Raw genomic sequence first — 23364 nt, 5'->3', positions numbered from 1 at the left:
CAGGTCACACTGAGGCCAGTGGAGCCAGGGTGGAGGCCAGGGGGCACCATCTGGCTGCTTCCAGTTGGGCCTTAGTGGCCCCCACAGTCTCTGTATCCTCAGTTCTGAGCAGGGAGGGCTCCTGTTTGAAGCTGACAGCAGAGCCCTGTGGCAACGCCCGACTTGACACTGCCTGGCAGGCTGGAAAGCTGGCTGAGTGTTGCACAAAGCTCTTAGCACCTAAGGGCAGAACCAAAAGGCCTTCTGCACCACCCAGGCTCTTTCCCTCTTTCTAGGAGGGACCCTAAAAGGACTGTACTGAAAACATTCTCCACCCCTGAGGCGTGAAGACGGAGGGAGGGGACACGTACCTTCCAGCAGGGGTCCTCATTGGCTAGCACAGGGAAGAAGGGCGGAGAACATGTTAGTGGCCGTCGGAGGAGCACGGATCAGGACTGGAGTCCCTGAGGCCTCATGTGGCAAGGGCTCTTGCCCCGGGGCATGATGGGAGTATCACAAGGCCCCCGTGATACCTGGGCTCTCACCCCAGTGCATGATGGGAGTATCACAAGGCCCCGTGATACCTGGGCTGTCACTCCGGGGCACGATGGGAGTATCACAAGGCCCCTGTGATACCTGGGCTCTCACCCCGGGGCATGATGGGAGTATCACAAGGCCCCCGTGATACCTGGGCTCTCACCCCAAGACATGATGGGAATATCACAAGGCCCCTGTGATACCTGGGCTCTCACCCCAGGGCATGATGGGAGTATCACAAGGACCCTGTGATACCTGGGCTCTCACCCCAGGGTATGATGGGGCTATCACAAGGCCCTGTGATACTTGGGGTCTTGCTCCTGGGCAGGATGGGAGTAAGGGTCTCTGCCCTGGTCACAGCTAGGAGCCACCATGGGAACAGGTTCATGTGGGCCCTGTGCTCACTGAGGACATGGTGGTAGTGAGCTGCCCGGGGAAAGGAACCATCGCTCCAGGAACCCCTCAAAGTGACTTATTTTCAACTCTTTTTTGACTGTAATCCACTCATTCTAGTAAATGATACCAAACCACACATTTTAATGATCGCAAACATAGGTATCTTTCAGGCTCTAGATCAGATTCGTCTGCAAATAATGCCACCCAGCGGGAAGAACAGTTCCGGCGTCTGCACAGCACTCGACAGCTCACAAAGTGCAGTCACACTCACCCCTCAAGTCACTGTCCCAGCTCTGAGAAGCAGGTGGCTATGGTCCCACTTTCTAGAGGCCCAGGGAGGGATGGTGACATGTTGAAAGCTACACAGAATCCCAGGAAGCTGACCGTCACTTCCTGCCCGTGGGACTATGGTTTTCTAACTGAAGAGAACTGGCAGCTTCCTGCTGCTGTCTGAATGCAGGGACGTGGCTCCCTGAGGTCCTGCACTGGGGCACGGCTGGCAGAGGAGGGAGGGGCACTGCAGACTCAGGTAGAGGCCTCAGGCCAGGTCCCAGCCTGAAGATCTGGCCTGATGCCTTGTACAGGAGCCCTCCACCCAGAGCAATGCACACAGCGAGGCAGAGGCAGAGCTGGGCTGAGACCCCCACCCCAGTCCAGCCTGTGCTCTTCCAATGCCCAGAGCAGGCAGAGGAGGGTGGGCAAGGTGTGGGCTGAGAGGCACCAGCCCAGCCCAGGAGTATCAGAGGCTGACTGCGTGCGGGTAAGAGAGGTCATCTCCAGGGGAATATGGAAGCAGCAGCACCCGGGCTGGGTCACACCTGCAGATGCCACATCGGTCATGCTCACACCTATGGCCCAGGCTGTGGACCTCCCCCAGACCACAGCTCCAAGCTCACACACAGGCTGCAGGAGGAGTGGGGAGGTGGGAGGCTCCTCTCAGCATAGCGTCCTCACCTTCCTCTGCCCAGGTCAGCCCAGTGGGAGGCGGGCAGCCCTGCCCAGGCCCAGGCGTGGAGGACCACCCATGGATGACTCCCCGTGGCCCTGAGCAGCTCTGGCAGAAAGCCTGAAGCCGGTGCTTACCTCTTGCTGTGAGGAACAGGGGGTTGTTGAGATAGTTGGAGGCCAGCCGTTTCCTCTGCAGGGACAGAAAACAAAACACCACACCCCATCGTCTGCAGGCTCTCCTCGGTGGTGACTCCACCCCAGGTCAGGACTCACTCTGGGACAGGGTCCCCACCCAGGGCTGCAGGCTCTGGCTGAACACCCCCTGCCAGGGGCAGAAACAGGAACAAATACAAGGCAGAAGGACGCAGGGATGACTGAGGGCGGAGTGGGGCAGGGAAGTCGACAAAGGCTCTGCCTGCAGGAGGTCTAGGACACACCCTCTCTGCACCTGTGGGTGCATCTAGCTCACAAAGGGCCGTCCGTGGGGCACATCAGTCACATGGTGCATGTCACATTCTCCACCTATCTCCTGCCTCTCAACTGGGTCTGGAGTCAGGTGGAGAAATGGGTGTTATAGACTGGCTCCCCCAGATTCCACTTCTTGGCATGTGGCCTTAAACATCACATGTGGACAAAGGTTTCTGGAACATTCCAGAAGAGCAGCCTTAGTCCTGGCTTTGGCAACCACAGGCCACACCGGTCTAGACCTTGGTGGTTTGAAGTGGCTTTGGCTGTGGCTGTCGTAGAACTGTGTTGCTGGATTTGACACCATTTCTCTCGGTGTGGTCAGGCTGTGGACCTGGGGAAGGGCCCCCTTGGGCTGTGTGCCTGCTCCAGGCTCAGGGTCGCGGGACCTTGGGTTGACTCCTGACCTGCTTACGCCGTCTCTGGCCCTGGCCTCAGACTCGGGAGCCTAGGGTAACGCCTCGTCCACAGAGCAGCTCGCATTTTCATGAACGAACAAATCTAAAGGAATGGAGCCCTCACTGTGTGGAGAACACACCATTTCCTTGGGTGGAGGCTGAAAACACTTCCACGATGCTCTTATCAAGGGTCCGAGTCGGGGGACAGGGCTTGCTCAGATGAAGGAAGAGGAAGTGAATGGTGTGAAATGGCCCATGTGGGGCACGTTCTTGGAACAGGAGCAGGACAGGCAGAAGCAGAGGAAAGGCATGGACAGGCTGACGAGGCCAGAGGACGCCCCACAGTGGGCTCTCCCCACAGACAGGGCAATGGCAGGGCCTGGAACTGGCTGCCACTCTGTGCCAAATGCCTCCCTCCCACTTGAGCTCAGGCTCCCTAGACTCAGGATTCCAGACAGTGGCCCAGACTAGCCCGCACCCTGGGAGGTGAGACCGCACTTTCCTCGCCTTCCTGCAGATCTCACAGAGCTGGCGTCTGCAACACACCAGGCACTGACCTTGGGGCACACCGTTTCCCTCAGGACAGCTGCCCCAAGCTCTGGACTTCGGAGCTCTAAGGAAACGGCTTCCATCCCAGAGAAAGGCTCCAAGACACTGCCCCTAAGAAAACCCTGAGCCTCAGAGCTAAACGTCCCAACAGACCCTGCAGAGCTGGCTTTGGGGAGATGACATTAGGATTTTAACCGAAGAATTTTGGACTGTCATTTACAAGGACAGGAAGGTATCATTTATGATCTGGTTTTTCCCTGGGGACAAGCTCACGGGAGAGGCCCTGGTTCCCCTACAGCATCCTGAAGTCCCAACCCTGCTGCACTGGACCCATGTTGGTGCAGGCTCTCGGTTTCCAACCCCCATCCCTGGGGATGGACGCTCCAACTGACAGAAGGGAAGGGCACTGGCCACGCCCACCCAGCCCTTTCTGGGCCTTCCTCTATGGTGCCCGCCTGCTCCAGGCTGTGTACAGCCTCAGCCTCTCCCAGCCATGAGTGGATGGCACAGGCTCTAGACGAGGTGTGAGGTGGTCCAGGGAGGCCGGGGTGTCCAGCCTTGCCTGTGACCGGGGATTCGCCTGATCATTCAGAGCGAAGAGTCTAGAAGCCGGTGCACCTCCCATGAGGCCACGCTCCCCAGGGCAGCCTCCATTAGGAATAAACTGACATCTCCTATTCTGCATCTTCCTATCAATTGATTCTGAACTCGGAGGTGATGAGAGAGGTATTATTTACAGTCATCCCTCGGCCCCACGCCCAGGAGGGAAAGACGAGGGGGGTGGTTAGGAAAGCGAATGAGGGAGGCCCTGGAGCTTTTCCTGGAGGCTGTGCACTGGGAGCCCCCTACCCTCCTGGTGGCATGGGGCTGGCAGGTCCCCCACCTCGGTCTCCAGGAGGCCGCTGTAGGCAGGGTTGGCTGTGCTTCTTCTCTTCCGCTCCTGTCGCTTGCTCTGGATTTCTGGAAAGGCACAGACACAGCAGTTACTGGGTCCTTCCTGCCCTGGGAACCCCAAATGCTTCCTCATCAAGCCCTGGGCACCACCATCCCCTCCTGCTCTGAAGCCTGTCTGTTCAGCATCCATGCCACAGGGTGGCCCAGGGCAGGTCAGGGCCTCCAGGAATCACGGACTCCATGGCAGGACAGCTTTGGTGGCCTCAGGCTGAACGACAGATTGCAGGGAGGGTGGCAGGTACCCCAAATCCAGGTGCCCACTCTTAGCGTGGGGTCCTCCTTGTGTGTCCTTATCTGGCCCATGGCCATTATTTGGGACCTGAAAGATGGCAGATACCCACCGGTCCGGTGATACCCACTGGTCTGGTGATACTCACTGGTCTGGTGATACCCACTGGTCTGGTGATACCACTGGTCTGGTGATACCACTGGTCCAGTGAGCTGCAGGGTGAGGCTCCCAGCTCCCGGAAGCCCAGGAGCAAAGCTTCTACCCAGGTGGCCTCTGCCCCAGTGCAGCCCCCAGCAGGAATCCTTCGTGTGCGAGTGACGGGCACGGCCACACTGATGGTGTTTTCTTTTCCTCTTTCTTTGCTTTGACCCCCAGGCAGGACCCATGACCTGCCTCTCCGTATGCAGCTGTGCTAGCATCTTCTAATCTGTCTCCCAGACCTAGTTTTGCTTCTTAAACCTTTTCAATATTACTCAGCCTGTTTTCTATAAGGCGCTCAGACCTTCTGTGGAAGAACACAGGGTCTCAAGAAAGAAATATTTAAGGATATCACAGCAGAGGCTGGGGAGGTTTCCAAATGAGGACAATTTATAAGACCAAGAATGATCACACCTATTAGGAAAGCACTTTGTGCTGTCGCTCACCAATCCCACAAAGTTTACAGGCGCAGTTTTCCCTGTGTTGCAGATGAGGAAACTGAGGTTTGGAGTGGGGAAGGACCTTGCCCAGGGACTCTGGCCAGCGCACAGGCAGGACCTGAGCATAAGACTTCTGTTCCCACAGCCGCATGCTGCCTCCGTGGCGCCGTGGTTTTGGTCGGAGATTAAACCGTTCCCAAAGGCAGCGGGATTCATCACACTCACACTCACACCATCAGGCGGGGACTCGCAGATGTTCTTACGGAGGGTTACAAAGGAACCTTGGCTGGAGAGTAATGCCTTCCAACCACGCACGCAGAAGGGAGGGGAAGGCCAGGGAAAGCATTGCTTGCAGGGGTCTTCCCTGCCCAGGGATCTGGAAGGCTGGGGCTCTCCCCTGGCCCTCCCCACCCTGGTTGCTGCCAGGGAGCAAGTCAGACCCAGGCCACATGAAGGGACAGGGTTCTCTTCTTGGAGCCTGCGTGGCACACTGGGGTCCCCGTGTGCTGGGCTCTGCTGAGCTCGGGAAGGCTTGCTCTGCTCCCACTTGCCCCAGATGAGCTGTATGACCTCAGCCAGGTCCCTCCCCTCCCCTGGGCTTCGGTCGCTCACCTGCTGCAATGGAGAGAAACTGCCTTAAAGACCGCTAGTGCCTCGGGCACTGCGGGGGTTCACTTCATTCCTTCTTGCGTTTAGGGAGAGGAACCTTAGCGAACCTTTCTGCATCCAGGGTTACCAGGGTACGTGCTTTCCCTTTATGAAACGCCTTTGCAGGTGAGATGGGTGTGGTGGAAAACGTTCTGGGTTGGGAGTTAGGAGGCCCGGATTCCAGCCTGGGCCTGGTATTAACTGGCGAGTGAATCAGCTTCCCTGGCCTCGGTTTCCCCATGGGGGCTTCTCCAAGGGGGCTGGTTTTGAGGCTTTCCAGGTCCTAAGATTCTACGACAATGTTCGCGGCTCACTTGAGATCGCCCTTGTCATTCTGCGATGATGTTCACGGCCCACGTGAAGCTGCCCTCATCCGTAAGGTCACACAGCCCCTTCGTAGAGTCACAGTCCCGTCTGCTCAAATAAACTACTGTTCCAATTTTGATGGACACATTTGGTGGCACACATGAAGTCCGCAGGCTAGTCTGACGGCAGGCGAGCTGGTGGCCAGCTCTCAGCGCTGCTTCCAACAATCCCCCAGGACAGTTCAGCCATCACCCATTTTACACATGAAGAGACTGAGACACACAGAAGTAACCCGCCCACACTTGAGAAACTGGCAAGAATGGGCAGTCTGCCTTTTGTCATTTCCCTATGTTGAGGACAGGGAACCCGCACGGTCCCTCCGCTGAAATGAGGAAGTGCCACCGTGGGTTTTGTGCATAGTCATGGAGCCAGGGCGAGCCTGGAAGGTTTCTCCGTCTTGTGTGTCTTTGATGACAGCCACCCAGCCTCAGGCACTTGGGGCAGACCTCCTGGGAGGTGGTTCATACACAGACGCTGCCATCTGAGCCAGGACATCCTGAGACCCACTGCAGCAGTGTGAGGCCACACTACACCCACACCAGCTGCTGCTGAAGCCCAGACCACCCGACATCACGCCTGGCCCCCAACACCCCGGCTTTTGGGTCAGTCCTAGCCCAACCTGCTGCTACCTGGATCCTTCCTTACCTTCCAAGTGTTCCGTGGTAACCAGGCCTAGCGCTACCATGAAGGCGATTTTCTGAGAGAAGGAATAGACAAAGGAGCATTAACACAAACGTCAACGTTCATTCATGCACTCAACAAACATCTGCTACGGCAGGTGCAGGGCAATACCTCATGGCTGCCCCAACCACAGAGACCCCCAACTCCAGATGCCAAGTCAGTTTCTAAGAAACATGGGGAAATAGGATTCCCAGAGAGAGCATCTACAGCTCAATTTGGAGGGGCTCCTTGAAAACACTGGATACACATATTCAAACATACTTTAAAGGGCTAAGGTGCACATAGCTGGGCTAATCCTTATGGGTACCCCAACCGCTGAGGCCCCCAACTGCAGACACCAAGTCAGTTTCTAAGAAACACATGGAAATAGGATTCCCAAAGAGAGCATCTGCAGCTCAATTTGGAGGGGCTCCTTGAAAACACTGGATGCATGTATTCAAACATACTTTAAAGAGCTAAGGTGCACATAGCTGGGCTAATCACTGTCACTGGTTCATAACACTTTTGCTCCATTAGTCCTTTCATGGCTTTCATTTTATTTAATAATAAATTGAACATCATAAACCTACTAATAAACTCAAAACCTGACACTTGACCCATAAGTTGCATCTCTTCTGTGTCCCTCCCCTTATCTCATTCTTTTTACCCTCATTTCTAGTGATCCTAATCCTTCTCGTTTCGTAATGACCATTTCCTTGACTTTGTATACACATGCATATATTTCTATCACTTATGAAACAGGGTGGCACTTAGTTTTATCTTTTTTTTTTTTTTTTTTTTTGAGATAGGGTCTCTCTCTGTCGCCCAGACTGGAGTGCACTGGAGTAATCACAGCTCACTGCAGCTTCACTTTCCAGGGCTCAAGTGAAAGTGATCCTCCCACCTCAGCCTCCCGAAGAGCTGGGACCACAGGTGCGCACCACCGTGCCCAGCTAATTTTTGTATTTTTTGTAGAGATGGGGTTTTGCCACGTTGCCCAGGCTGGTCTTGCAAGCCTGCCCCAGCCTCCCAAAGTGCTGGGATTATAGACCCGAGCCACCATGCCCAACCCTTACCTGTTTTTGACTTGTGAAAAGGTCATGACGCTGTATTGTCTACAGAGCTCACTAGGGCATTTTTTTTTTCATTGGACATTCTTCGGTGGTGAAAGGTAGAAATTCAGAATGGCCCCCGAGCTCCTACCCTGCAGTGTAGTCACCCCATATCATTCCCTGCCTTGAGTGTGGGCAGGACTGAAAATACCATGGGATTAGGTAACATCACAGGGCGAAGAGGTGCTGGAACCACTCCTGTGGCATTTATGTTACATAAGATCCCTGTTGGTGACTGGAGTGAGGCTCTCTTGCCGGCCTCGAAATAGAGCCTGCCAGGAGTTCTGCGGCCACCATGCTGTAAGAGGACTAACCCCAGAGCCTCACTCAGGGCCAGCCACAGAGTAGGTGCTCGTGAGTATTTGATGAACCCGTGACTCAATATTTCCTTGTCTGGGATATGACTTGCAATATATTTTCCCCATTTACCTTTTATTTATGGGACTGGCTTATTTATTGTAGTTTCGGATTTACAGGGAAGTTGCAAGGCTCATTCCTGAGAGTTCCTGTATACCCACGCCCAGTTCATCACAACTAAAGAGCCAACATCCGTACATTATTATCAGCTAAAACCCATATTTTATTTGGATTTCTTTAGTCTTGTTTGTTTTTTAGAGACAGGGTATCACTCTGTCAACCAGGCTGGAGTGCAGTGGCTCACTGCAGCCTCAAACTCCTGGGCTCAAGCAATTCTCCTGCCTCAGCCTCCCAAGTGGCTAAGACTACAGGTGCACACCACCACACCCAGCTAATTTTTAAATTTTTTGTAGAGACGAGGTCTTGCTATGTTGCCCAGGCTAGTCTCAAACTCTTGGCTTCAAGCGATCCTCCCACCTCTGCCTCTGGAAGCGCTGGGATTACAGGTGTAAGCCACTGTGCCCAGTCCTTTGTTTTTCTGTTCCAGGATCCCACACGGTATTTAGATACCATGCTTCCTCGCACTCTTCTGGGTTGTGAGAGTTTCTCAGCAAGTTTTTTTTTTTTTTTTTTTTTTTAATGACCTGGACAGCTTGAGGAGGACCGGTCAGGTATTTTGCAGAAGCACCCTCACTTGGGATTTGTCTGATATTTTCCTCATGAGTGCAGTGGGGTGGTGGGTTTGGGGAGGAAGACCACAGAGGTAACACACCTTCTCATCACATCAGAGCAAGGGCACAGACCACCCACCTGTCTCATCACTGCTGGTGACCCTGGTCACTGGCTGAAATGTGTCTGCCAAGCTCCACTCAAAGTCACTGTTTCTGCGCCCGCCCCCCGCCCTCATACTGTACTAGTTGGGAATAAGTCACCATGGACAGCTCACACTTAAGGAGCTGGGAATCAGGCTCCACTCAGGCTGGGCTTTTTTTCATTTTGTTGCCATTCATCTCCATATTTTTTTTAAAAAGTATCAGTTTTTAAATTGTAGTTAAAATTTTAAAAGGTACCAATTTTTAATTTTTAAAATTTTAAATTAAATTTTAATACAATTTATCAATATTTTCTTTTGCAGTGTTTTTATTTTTTGGATCCTGGCTAGAGGTGCTGAGGTAATAAAATAATTTTAGTCTCTATAGTTTCACTTTTTACATTTAAATTTTTGATCCATTTGGAACGGGATCCTGGTGTGCACGGTGGAAGTGGGGGCTCACTGCTTTCTGTATGGCTACCATTTGTTCCAATACCACTTACTGAAAATTCCGTCTTTCCATATTTCACTGACTTAAGGAGTCACTTTAATCATATACTAAATTATCATAGATTTATTTGGGTCTATTTCTGGGTCTTCTATTTTGTTCCTTAAATCTGCCTCTCCAGGAGCTCCTGCCACATGTTCAGTTCTCAAGGCTTTAGGGTCTATTTTAATAGCCGGGAGGATTAGAATATCCCTTCACTGTTTTTCCTGTTCAGTTTCCTGGCCCTTCTTATTTTTTGTGTGAAATTTAGAAACCATCTTAAGTAGTTCTGAGAATGAGGGAATCAGTTGGTGGATTTGCTGGAATGTTAAAATTATAAATTAACTTTGGGCATAATGACAGTTTCATATTGTTAAGTTTTCCTACTTAAAGCTATGACATGCCCCTCTGTTCTTATTCTTCTGTTTTTGAGACAGAGCTTCGCTCTTGTCACTTAGCCTGGAGTGCAATGGCGCAATCTTGGCTCACTGCAACTTCCACCTCCTGGGTTCAAGGGATTCTCTTGCCTCAGGCTCCCAAGTAGCTGGGATTACAGGTACCTGCCACCAAGCCCGGCTAATTTTTGTATTTTTAGCAGAGACAGGGTTTCAACATGTTGGCCAGGCTGGTCTCAAAACTCCTGACCTCAGGTGATGTGCCTGCCTCGGCCTCCCAAAGTGCTGGGATTACAGGTGTGAGCCACCACACCCAGCCCCTTCCTCTTTCTTCTTCTCTTTTCTTCCTTCTCCTTCCTTCTCCTCCTCCTCTCCTTCCTTCTCCTTCTTTTCTTCTGTCGTAAGGGGTTTTAAATTTTTCCTCAAATAGATATTGAATATTCGTATTATGTTTATTCTTGGCATTTAATCTTTCTGCTGCAATTGTAAATGGGATTGTGTATAAAGCTTCTAACAGGTTGCCGTGTTGCTGTGAAGATTAGTGATATTTTTACATTAATTTTACACCCTGCTGGAATGCCAAATTCTCTTATTGTCTGCAGCTTTTTCAGCCATTCTCTTGGGTTTTCCAGATCATCTCGAATGGTTTACTCCTTTCTGATTTTTACTTCTATGCTGTTAAAAATCGTTCTTTAATTTTTCAGCTTTAAAGGGTATTTTCTGATTCATTTAAAGTCCCAACTGCTACAGATAAGCTAATCTGAGAACTCTTTCCACTTCCCACCTTCTTTGCCTCCTTCTCAATTTTACTTAAATGAATCTTTTATGTATTATCGGAGCACATCATATTTAAATTCTATTCTGACATCCTCACCCATAGTTAAATACATTTGATGCTCACCCCAACGCTGGTACCAAAGTTTCCCCGTGTCTCTTGGTTTCCTGGGTTTGGGCCTCCAGCAGTTTCTCATAAATGGCTCACGGAACATTTCCTGAGTTCTCCAAAGATTTACAACGTTTTTTTTTGTCACCTATACTGGAGTGCAGTGGCACGATCTCGGCTCACTGCAACCTCCACCTCCCAAGCTAAAGCGATTCTCCTGCCTCAGCCTCCTGAGTAGCTGGGATTACAGGCACCCGCCACCATGCCAGCTGATTTTTGTATTTTTAGTAAAGACAGGGTTTCACCATATTGGCCAGGCTGGTCTCAAACTCCTGACCTCAAGTGATCCACCTGCCTCGGCCTCCCCAAGTGCTGGGATTACAGGCGTGAGTCACTGAGCCCGGCTAGATTTACAACTTTTCATCTGTAGCCTTTAAACTTGGACAGCTAGGCTGTATATGAAATCCTTGGCTCATTCTTTCTTTCCTTTATTATCTTGCAGATGTTACGCTAGTGTATCCTGGAATTGAATGTGGCGGTGGAAAAGTCAGACACTAGCTGAACTGCTTTCCCTCTACAGTCGGTAACTTCACTGGGTGTCTCAGCATTGCACATTTTCCCCAGGGAGCACACATCAGCTTTCCCTGGGATCCAATGTGTCCTTTCAAGATGCAGATTATAAAGTCTTTTTAAAAGTTCAGGACATTTTCCTTTAATTGTACTTCAAAAAGTGAAGCATCACCATACCATGAAAAGTGGGGTCCGTCAAATTCAATCCTGTGAGATGTGCACTCACACAGATGGAAGAACACTGGAGTGACTGAGGGGGCTGCAGAGCTGCCTGACTGGGAATTCTGGGGCCATCCAGCAGCTCAGCCAATCAGTACCAGTCTGGCAGCAGTCTGGCGCCACCTGGTTCCAATATCACTTTTGGACCCTGTGTCTAACTAACTGGACAGTGGCAGGGACTCTAGGACGTCCTGAGCTGCTGGCAGCTGTTCTACTTGCCTGACCTGGGAAGGCTGGGCTGGGAGAACACTGGGAATGTGGTGCCTCTGCTTCCTCACACCATCTTCCTCTCCCCGAGTCCCCCTTCACCCACACTCATTTGAGGACAGGTTATGAACAGGAAACAGGAGCCAATGCCAACCACAGGACCGCCAAATTCACCTCATTGCAGGAAATTATGGAAACGATTTCGTCATTCTGGTTTCCTTCTTTGATGCCTCCCATTATACATGTGTTGTATCTTCTTTGCTTGCCTCCCGTAGGTTTCACTTACTATGAAACTTAACAACTCATTATTCTCTTTCCTGTCTTGCAAGATGGTGAGAAGTTGGATACTAAGGAGAAGAAACCCAAAGCCAAGAAGGCTGATGCTGGTGGCAAGGTGAAAAGGGGGAACCTCAAAGCTAAAAAGCCCAAGAAGGGGGAAGCCCCATTGAAGTTGAAATCCCATCCTTGTCAGAGGAATTGGCAGATATTCCCAATCTGCTATGTATTCTAGAAAGGCCATGCACAAGAGGAAGTACTCAGCCGCTAAATCCAAGGTTGAAAAGAAAAAGGAGAAGGTTCTTGCAACTGTTACAAACAGTTGGTGGTGACAAGAATGGTGGTATCCGTGTAGTTCAACTTTACAAAATGCCTAGATATTCTCCTACTGAAGATATGCCTTGGAAGCTATTGAGTCATGGCAAAAAGCCTTCAGTCATCATGGGAGAAAACTGCAAGCCAGCATCACCCCCGGGACCTTCTGATCCTCCTCACTGGGTGCCACAGAAGCAAGAGGGCGGGCGGTTTTCCTGCAGAGCTGGGCAGTGGCTGCTACTTGTGTCTGGGCCTCTGGTCCTCAATTAAGGACACACCGGGAATTTGCCATTGCCACCTCAACCAAAATTTATCAGCAATGTGAAAATCCCAATACATCTTACTAATGCTTACTTCAAGCAGCAGCAGCTGCAGAACCCCAGATACCAGGAAGGTGAGCTCTTCAACACAGAAACAGAGAAGATTACAGGGCAGTGCAAGGCCAATCATCAAAAAGCTGCAGACTCACAAATTTTACCAAATATCAAACGTATTCCTCAGCTCCAGGGCTACCTGAGATCTGTGTTTACCCTGATGAATGGAATTTATCCTCACAAATTGGTGTTCTAAATTTTTAAAGAAGAATCTAATTAAACAAAGGATATATAAAACTAAAAGAACTATTTTCTGAATTTCATATACTTTTCCCCCTTCTGCCTCTGGTGTCCCTTACCGTGTCTTCTGCTGTATCTATGGCCCTCTGTGTTCATTCAGCTCTGCATCCATTTCTGGGGTGGTTTTATTATTTTATTTTGTGAATAATTACAGCTCATGGTTCATTCTCTCCAGTAATTTAGCCACTTAGCTATCTCTTCCATAAATCTGTGTAACTTAGCTGTGTAGGTTCCTTCTTAGTGCTGATTGCTTTATTAAGTTTCTTTTTTAAAAATAATCACAACAGAAGATCAAATTTTTTTTCCTAGTATTCTTTATCTCATGGTAAAAATAGCTTCTCTTTTCCGTATTTTTTGCTTATAGCAGCTTCATATTGATGTTTTGTTGTTAAACGTAACTAAAATGAGCTGAATTTTCCTATACTGGAGATTTGTAGCAGGTGGGAAAGGGATTACATTAGCCTTCTAAAAGCGACTCAAAGGCTCTGCCTCTCCTGCCGAGGCAATTGACTTCATTCTTCATCCCTCAGTGGGATTCTCCGGTTAACCACGCCTCCTCTGCCTCTCCCCCATGGTCAAAGAGCGTTTCTGCCACCTTCCCTGATCCTGGATGCCTTACAGATTGCAGGTGCAATCCCTCCAGGAGGCATATTTTGCCTGGCACTTTCTAAGACCTAACAACACCAAGCACTCCCTCCTCCAGCCCTCCAGCACATTCTATATTATCTCAGGCCCAGCTTTCGCCTGACCTGGCCCCGTCTAAGCTAAGGCCGGCTCAGACACTCTCCTTCCTTTTGCACTTCAAGATGGACTTCTGATCTTCAGGGAGTACATGCCACTGACTTTTTCTGCAGCCTGTGGCTCCTTGGCCCTCCCTAGAGTCTCCTACACCACTCCTGGCCACTGCTCACTGCACCATCAGCTTGCTGCCCAGCCCTGACCTCTGCTGCTTCTGACGACACTAACGCTTCCTGCCCAGTCTGCTGATGCTCCGCTCATGTCTGAAATCTGCAAAACGAAGAAAAAAAATCTTGTTGCTCTTAGTTTATATGGGATGCAGGGAGAGTCTCAGTTCTAAGTAGCTGCTCTGTTCCTACTGGAAGCTCAGCGAAGTCTTTTTGCCCTGTGGGATCGACTGGCTTCATTCTGATAGACATGTGTTCAAAACTGTGTTCTGTGGATTTGTCAAATGTCTTGCCTTACAGTTCTGCTATTAGGCTGGTGCAAAGTAACTGCGTAATACATTTGCACCAAATACATATCCCAAACGATGCTGCTATGGTGCACGTAAGTTTGTGACTGTTAAATTATCTTGATGGATGATCCCACCTTTAGTATTCACAGTAATGTCTTTTTCATTCCTTTCAACCTTTCTGGTGTTTTTTTTATTTAGGTATGCCTCTGACAAGCAACATACAACTGGATTGGGTTGTTTTTAAGCCTGTTCTCATTCCTCTAAAAGTAGGAAGATTTCATTTGCATGTATTATGGTTACTGACTTATTTGGACTTATTTCCTCCACTTTATTTGTATTTTCAGTGTATCCTTTTTATTTTTTCATTTCCTACTTCTTGGGAGAAAAAAAAAGGTCCACATTCACTTTTTTTCCTCTGCTGATTTAGAAATTATAGGTGGCATTACATTTTTTTCACTGATTAGCCTAAATGTTTTCAGCATATGTTTCTAACTATACACTTTTCTTTTTTTTTTTTTTTTTTTTTGAGACGGAGTCTCGCTCTGTCTCCCGGGCTGGAGTTGCAGTGGCCGGATCTCAGCTCACTGCAAGCTCCGACTCCCGGGTTCACGCCATTCTCCTGCCTCAGCCTCCCGAGTAGCTGGGACTACAGGCGCCGCCACCTCGCCCGGCTAGATTTTGTATTTTTTAGTAGAGACGGGGTTTCACCACGTTCACCAGGATGGTCTCGATCTCCTGACCTCATGATCCACCCGTCTCGGCCTCCCAAAGTGCTGGGATTACAGGCTTGAGCCACCGCGCCCGGCCTACACTTTTCTAATGAAGGCTAGAGTTAAATTTCTATTCTTCTTCCCCAAATTACACTGCTCTTGGCATGTTCTAACTCCCTCTAAAACATCACCTCCAACCCATTTTTGTTGCCTATAATTTTCCTTTTATCTGCTTTGTAAAACAAAACTGGATTTTTTTTTTCAGTCTACACTTAAATACATCTACCTGTAATTTAACAGTCTACACACTCAGTTGTTTTACACCCACTGGCTGTCTCTGGCTTCATCTATCTTCTGGCTAAAGCACAGTTCTTTTAAGGATGGTCTGTGGGTGAAAAACCCTTAGTCTTCCTATGTGCAAAATGTCTTTTGCCCTTGCTCTTGAAAAACAGCTTAACTGGGTATAAAATACTGAGTTGGCAGCAACTTTCCCTCGGCAGTCTGCAGATATTTATTGCTCCGTGGTCGTCTGGCTGAGGCTGCAGGAGGCCCCAGCACATCTGTCATTCCGCTGTTTTTGCCCTCCTCGTTTTTTATGATTTTTCTCTTTGACATGAATTTCTAGCCTCCTAGATTTGGTTTTATTAATCACACCTGAGAGATGGAGTCTACTTTTGATCTAAAAACTCAAACTGATGCTCTTCAATCCTGGGACATTCTTCAGCTTTGCTTCTCCACCTGCCCCATCGCCCCACACCCACTCCCTCCTGCTGAAAGCCCCAGGAGGTGAAAGTAAGGTTTCCCCACTTGCTTTCTGTCCCTGCCTGCTCCTGCATAGTTTTTCTTTCACATATTTGCATCTCTGTGCCCCATGCATGGTGTCCTGTTCAAAAGCACTAATTATCTCTGTTCCTGCTGTCTAGTAAGCTTTTTAAATGTCATCTCATTGACATGCTTTTTATGGTAAGGGACACCAGAGGCAGAAGGGGGAAAAGTATATGAAATTCAAAAAATAGTTTTTAGTTTTATATATCCTTTGTTTAATTAGGTTCTTCTTAAGAACTTCGATCAGATTTTCGAATTTGTATGTTCATCTAATCTTGCTTTATTTCCTTGATTTTTCTGCTTCATTATTCCTTATTTCTAGATATTACTCCTTTCTTTGTGCATCCTAAACACACTTATTTAAAAGCTGTTGCTAGAGTGTTTAGCACAGTTCACTTCATCTGGAATAAATTCATGTTCCAAATGTTGATTTCACTGATCGCCGCCCTTGGCGTGAGATCTCGTATATGTGAGAATTCTGTCAAGACTCATCTGGGCACAATTTCTTTCTTTTTCTCTCCCTTACACCCACCTTTCCCTTTCAGCAAGTTTGCGGTTGCCTCAGTGCTGGCCAGCTCCCCAGGTCCAGTTGTGGCCCAGACCAGCAAAGGAGCCTGGTCCACTCATCTCTTACCCAAGGAATTATTGGAACTCACTGCCCTGTATGAGCTGCCCACTCTCAGGGTCACCCTTGCTCAATTTCGAACCTGGAGCCCGACAGCCAAGGGTGTGGGTCCCTGGCTGACGTTTTAGGGACACAACAACGTTCGGCTCCATCATTATCCTCTCTCTCTCCACTGTATCTGGGGTTGCTGTGGGTTTGAAACAGAGGTGTCCATTCACGTGAGAACCCAGGGTCTTCCTGACGGACTGGGTGCTTGGATGGATTTCAAGAGAGGGATTGACTTAGTTATTTCCGAATATTGGAAAGATCATTTGCTGGGTGAATAGACAGGGAGGAAGACATCCAGGGGCAGGGAGACTGGCCGGGATCCACTGCAGTAGCCCTGGGCAGGTATGAGACAGGAAGGAGGGCCGGGCACAGGGCCAAAGCATGTGTGTGAACAGGGCTTGCCCAGAGAGCTGCAGGGCTGAGACCTTGCTCCGACTGCCCTTTGCAGGGCCTGTGCTGATCTGAGGGCAGCCAGACTCATTCAGACGCTGGCTGAGGCCAGGATAATAGGTGGTCAGAGAGAGGGCTGCAGCTCTGTCCTAAGGAAGGCTGTAGGCCTTGGGACAGGAGTGAGCAGAGAGCGCCCCGGCTCGGGAGCCAGAAGCCCAGGTTCTGTCTGAACTTAGCATGCAGCCCCGTGATCGTACATGTGGTTTGCCTCTGAGCCTCAGCTTCCTCATCTGTAAAATGAACCTTGTAATTCCTGCCCCGTCTACTGTGCAGCTGCCGTGAGGACAGGGGGAGAAGGAAGGGGAAGCAGAGCCAGCCGCGAGGCTCAGTGGTGATCAGCGTGGGGTGATGGCCGCCACCCTGCCCTGGACACAGCCACCTCACATCCCTGAGCTTCCGCTGTCCGTCACCTTGACACCTGTGGGTGCACGCATGTCACGGGTTATAGAGCATCACAGATGTGAGGAGCCCGCTAGGAAGCACGTCCATGCCGCAATCTCACCCTTGCTGTGAGAAACCCCAGGGCAGCCTGGCAGCTGGGAAACCTCAGTCTGACGGTGGCCCTACCCATCCCCAGCCTCCACCTCTACTCCAAGTTGCTTCCTGGGTCCCCACTCTCTGTGTATTGCTGTAGGTGTCATTTTCTGTTATGGCTGAAATCAGGAGGCATCTGAGGGATGGCAGAAAGGCTGGAGATGTGAGGTCGCGGCCCGGCTGGCTCAAGCTGAGTTGCAGCTACGACCTTGGGCAAGTCGCTCTGAGCCTGTGGTTTGCCAATCCTAAAGGGGACACAATCCCACCTCTGTGTGCTTGTGTGGGGTGAACAGCCCAGCCGTGTTCAGCGTCCTGCATGTGCTTGGTGCGGAGTGGGGCATGGGATGTGCATGGCCTGGGAGCCCTGGGCTTAGGATCACGAGAGACTTTGGCTTCCCTGGCTGTGACCTGGAAGAGCTTCCCTGGCTGTGACCTGGAAGAGCAGATGAGCAAGTGTCCTCAGGAATGAGCAGGGCAGTCTCAGTCACACACAAAAGGATAGGCCCTTCAAGGAGGTTTTGGCCTTGGTCACAGGAAGCGCTAAAAGACAAGCGCTCATTACTGATATCCATCCTGATTCCGGGAAAAGGCTTTGTGGGGCATTTGTACAACATGCTGAAACAGACAGTAAACAAGGAAGAAAGAAGAAAGGACAGTAAACCTAGGAAAGTAAGGTGAAGTCATGTCATAGGCCCTAACAATTATTAGAGGTGGGATATAGACTGGCCTGTGAGCTCCCTAGCAGCCAGAGCAAAGAGGGATGTAGGGCCAGGAACACAATCCCATGATCCACTGACCTGCTGGAATCTCTGGAAAGTGCAGGGGCGCTGGGTGAGGCCAGCCTGTGGCCCCCTGGGAAGGCTGGTAATGTGGCCTTTTTCACAACCATAATCTTTATATGGAGGAAAAGCTGTGAGCTACAAGTGGGAAAATCAGGGAAGGATGAGAATCCAAAGTACCGTACAGCCTCTTCACGACTGAGCAGTTCGGGTCCTGAGGAGTCGGTTCTGACCCCACACCTGACCTCCACTCAGCCTGACCAAAGGCATAGGCGGCATCTCCAGTGGCAAGGCTTCACAGCACAGACAGCAGGCTCTAAGGCCAGATGCCTGGGGGTGGCTCCCACTTCTGAGGAGGATCAGTGCTTCTTGGCCTCCACGTCCCCATCTGTACCATGGACTAACAACAGTCCCTTCCTGTGAGGCCTGAAACTGACGCACGCTGAGCACGGACAGGCGGCAGCTAGCGCTCTCCTAGGTGGTCCTATCTCATTCTGCCGTTCCCTGCATGGACCTTGTGGAGTCCGAGAGCTACTGAAATATTCCTCCCCAGGGTGCACAGGTCACTCTGGGACACTGCTGGACTGGACGTCCCCTTCTGCTGCAGCGTGGCTCCGAGCAACCCCCAGGCTGGCCGTCCCGCGTGTGCCCTGCTGAGGGCGAGTGCCACTTTCTGGAGAGATGTGGTGACAGTGGAGTTGCACAAACACCACTCATGTCTCTTCACAAAAATCCACACCCCTACTGGCTGACCCTGGCTCATCCCGTGACGTTTCTAGGGGTAGGTGCTGCTGTCCGGCTTCCAGGCTCTAACTCAGACACTTCATTGACAGGTTCAAGGTCCAGCAGTCTGTGCAGCACAGCTCTTCTTGGTATGTATGTATGTATATGAGATGGAGTCTCGCTCTGTTGCCCAGGCTGGAGGGCAGTGGCGCCATATTCGCTCACCGCAACCTCCGCCTCCCGGGTTCAAGTGATTCTCCTGCCTCAGCCTCCCAAGTAGCCGGGATTACAGGTATGTGGCACCACGTCTGGCTAATTTTTTGTATTTCTGTAGAGACGGGGTTTCACCATTTGACCAGGCTAGTCTTGAACTCCTGACCTCAAGTGATCTGCCCACCTCGGCCTCCCAAAGTGCCGGGATTACAGGTGTGAGCCACCGCGCCCGGCCTTGGTCCTCTTTTAAAATAAATTTTTTTTTTTTTTGAGACAGAGTCTCGCTCTGTCGCCCAGGCTGGAGTGCAGTGGCGCGATCTCGGCTCACTGCAAGCTCCGCCTCCCGGGTTCACCGCCATTCTCCTGCCTCAGCCTCCCGAGTAGCTGGGACTACAGGGGCCCACAACCGCGCCCGGCTAATCTTTTGTATTTTTAGTAGAGACGGGGTTTCACCGTGGTCTCGATCTCCTGACCTTGTGATCCGCCCGCCTCGGCCTCCCAAAGTGCTGGGATTACAGGCGTGAGCCACCGCGCCCGGCTAAAATAAATTTTAATAAGGATTTTTTATCTCAGGACATGCCGTAACTGCAAGTTCTATCTATTTAAGTCATCGCATATGTTTACGCTAATTATGTAATTGGATGTAATTATACTAATTGTATAAATGCACAGTAAGATATATTAAATACTTTGCGACAACAAAGAGAACCCACCCAGAATACTTTCCCCAATATTAAGGGTGCAGCTGAACCCCAAGGGAGGACAGGAGGGTCATCATGGGAGCTGTGGGCTGCGAGCTGGGCCAGGGCCTCACCGTGCACATGCAGGGGCAGACGCTGCCACAGAAGGGAACGGACTTTCTTGAGACGATTAGGCCCAGGGCCACCTAGGAGACTTGCTTCGCGCTGTAGCCTCACTTAGCAGCTACTTGACTTCATTGGCTTTTCAGACATGTCAAAGGACAATAATCAAGTCATTCTTCTGCTCAAAGATATTCCATGGCTCCCCATTACCTAAGAACAAAGCTCCACTTTGGCAGCCTGCATTCAGGCCCTCCAGGACCAGGTTCCAATGTCTGTCTTCACCCCCTACTACAGTCCGAAAGCCCAGCTGACTAGTCTGGGTGTGTGGAGTCCCTTCCCACTCCTGTGCTACTGCCTATGCAGTACCCTCCGGCTGGTGAGCTATTCCTCTGCCTCCTGTTCTCTGCTGGATCCTGGCAACGCTTCTACCCCTGCAGACCATGGACCTTCTCTCCAAAGCCTTCCTCAGTCCTTCCAGGAGGAAACAGCTCTCTCCCTCTGCCCTCATCTCCTGTAGCACTTCATTTAGAATTCTCTCATGACACATGTGTTTTTGAACCCATTAGAGTCCTTGGTAGCCATCTGTCTTTACCCATGGAAGCGAGTTTCCCAAGGGCAAGGACCACCGCTGCCAGCATCCTGACGTCCCTAGCCTTTGGCACGGAGCCTGGCAGGGAGCAAACTCGAAGGCGTGTTGAACAACTAAAGGAAAAAGTAAAGGGATGCACAGCGGGCTTCCTTTGGTAACGACAGTACACTGATGGGAAGGATCGTTGGGAGCTGCAGGGGTGCAGGGGATCTGGGGCAGGGTGCTGCAGGTGGGGATAGGGTGGACAGAAACCACTCCTGGGGGCCAACATGTCTCATCTCAATCTTGTGGAATGAAGGGCACAGCAGGGAGGGAAAAGGGAACTGAGTCTGAGCTTGGTGGCTTACACTTGTAATCCCAGTACTTTAGGAGGCTGAGGCAGGAGGATCACTTGAGGCTTGAGGCCAGGAGCTGAAGACCAGCCTGGGCAACATGGAGAGACCCTGTGATATGGTTCGGCTGTGTCCCCATCCAAATCTCATCTTGAATTCTCATGTATTGTGGGAGGGACCTTGTGAGAGGTAATTAAATCATGGGGCAGGTCTTTCCCGTGCTGTTCTCGTGATAGTGAATAAGTATCCCGAAATCTGATGGGTCTAAAAATGGGAGTCTCCCTGCACAAGTTCTCTCTTTGCTTGCCATGTAAGATGTGACTTGCTCCTTCTTTCCTTCTGCCATGATTGTGAGGCTTCCCCAGTCATGTGGAACTGTGAGTTCTCCATTAAACCTCTTTCCTTTGTGAACTGTCCAGTCTCAGGTATGTCTTTATCAGCAGCATGAAAACGGACTAATATAGTAAACTGGTACCAGTAGAATGGGATGTTGCTGAAAAGACACCCCAAAACGTGCAAGTGACTTTGGAACTGGGTAATAGGCAGAGGTTGAAACAGTTTGGAGGGCTCAGAAGACAGAAAAATGTGGAAAAGTTCAGAACTTCCTAGAGATTTGTTAAATGGCTTTGAGAAAAATGCTGATAGTGAGATGAACAATAAGGTCAGGCTGAGATGGTCTCAGATGGTCTCAGTTCCTCAGATAAAGACGAGGAACTTGTTGGGAACTGGAGCAAAGGTGACTCTTGTTACGTTTTAGCAAACAGACTGGCAGCATTTTGCCTCTGCCCTAGAGACCTATGGAACTTTGAACTTGAGAGAGATGATTTAGGGTATCTGGCAGAAAAAACTTCTAAGCAGCAAAGCCCTCAAGAGGTGACTTGGGTGCTGTTAAAGGTATTCAGTTTTAAAAGGGGAAACAGAGCATAAAAGTTCAGAAAATGTGCAGCCTGACAATGCGATAGAAAAGAAAATCCCATCTTCTGAGGAGAAACTCAAGCTGGCTGCAGAAATCTGCATAAGTAATGAGAAGCCGAATGTTAATCACCAAGATGGTGGGGAAAATGTCTCCAGGGCATGTCAGAGACCTTTGCAGCAGCCCCTCCCATCACAGACCTAGAAGTTTAGGAGGAAAAAATGGTTTCTTAGGCTGGGCCCAGGGTCCCTCTGCTGTGTGCAGTCTAGGGACTTGGTGCCCTTCGTCCCAGCTGCTCCAGCCATGACTAAAAGGGGCCAAGGTACCCCTCAGCCTGTTGCTTCAGAGGGTGGAAGCCCAAGCCTCGGCAGCTTTCACATGGTGTTGAGCCTGCGGGTGCACAGAAGTCAAGAATTGAGGTTTAGGAACCTCGGCCTAGATTTCACAGGATGTATGGAAATGCTTGGATGTCCAGGTAGAAGTTTGCTGCAGGGGCAGAGCCCTCATAGAGAATCTCTGGTAGGGCAGTGCAGAAGGGAAATGTGGAGTTGGAGCCCCTACACAGAGTCTCTACCGGGGCACTGGCTAGTGGAGCTGTGAGAAGAGTGCCACTGTCCTCTGGACACCAGAATGGTAGATCCACCGACAGCTTGTACTATGCACCTGGAAAAGCTGCAGACACTCAAAGCTAGCCAGTGAAAGCAGCCAGGAGGGAGGCTGTACCTTGCAAAGCCACAGCAGCAGAGCTGTTCAAGGCTGTGGGAGCCCACCTCTTGAATCAGCATGACCTGGATGTGAGACATGGAGTCAAAGGAGATAATTTTGGAGCTTTAAGGTTGAACTGGCCCACTGGATTTCGGACTCTCATGGGGCCTGTAGTCCCTTTGTTTTCACCAATTTCTCCCATTTGGAATGGCTGTATTTATCCAGTGTCTGTACCCTCATTGTATCTAGGAAGTAACTAACTTGCTTTTGATTTTACAGGCTCATAGGTAGAAGGGACTTGTCTTGTCTTAGATGAGACTTTGGATTATGGACTTCTGAGGTTAATGTTGAAATGAGTTAAGACTTTGAGGGACTGTTGGGAAGGCATGATTGGTTTTGAAATACAAAGACATGAGATGTGGGAGGAGCCAGGGGCAAAATGATATGGGGGTTTGGCTGTGTCCCCACCCAAATCTCATCTGGAATTCTCACATGTTGTAGGCGGGACCTGGTGGGAAGTAACTGAATCATGGGGCGGGTCCTTCCCATGCTGTTCTTGTGATAGTGAATAGGTCTCACAAGATCTGATGTGTTTAAAAAACGGGAGCTTCCCTACACAAGCTCTCTTTTTGCCTACTGCCATCCATGTAAGATGTGACTTGCTCCTCCTTGTCTTCTGCCATGATTGTGAGAGTTCCCCAGCCACGTGAAACTGTGAGTTCTCCATTAAACCTTTTTCCTTTGTAAGTTGCTCAGTCTTGGGTATGTCTTTATCAGCAGCATGAAAACGGACTAATACACCCTGTCTCTACAAAACATTAAAAAATTAGCCAGGGCTGGGCACAGTGGCTCAAGCCTGTAATCCCAGCACTTTGGGAGGCCGAGACAGGCAGATCACGAGGTCAGG

The 23364-nt window shown here is 50.3% G+C and overlaps 1 protein-coding gene across 1 annotated transcript in view; it reads right to left on the bottom strand.

Moving 5' to 3' along the window:
* PHF21B (PHD finger protein 21B) overlaps positions 1–23364 on the bottom strand; it is a 131056-nt gene that overhangs the window by 9119 nt on the left and 98573 nt on the right. Inside the window, exons 6-9 of the mRNA XM_028827608.2 lie at positions 6753–6804; positions 4156–4232; positions 1996–2050; positions 351–373 (exon numbers count right to left, since the gene is read on the bottom strand). Of these exons, the coding sequence (XP_028683441.2) occupies positions 351–373; positions 1996–2050; positions 4156–4232; positions 6753–6804 (207 nt within the window). The remainder of the gene's footprint in view (positions 1–350; positions 374–1995; positions 2051–4155; positions 4233–6752; positions 6805–23364) is intronic.

Source organism: Macaca mulatta, chromosome 10 (assembly GCF_049350105.2).
Source record: "Macaca mulatta isolate MMU2019108-1 chromosome 10, T2T-MMU8v2.0, whole genome shotgun sequence".
In the NCBI taxonomy this organism is placed as follows: Eukaryota; Metazoa; Chordata; class Mammalia; order Primates; family Cercopithecidae; genus Macaca; species Macaca mulatta.
Note: the sequence above shows the minus strand (reverse complement) of the source record. Positions and strands in the feature narration are given on the sequence as shown.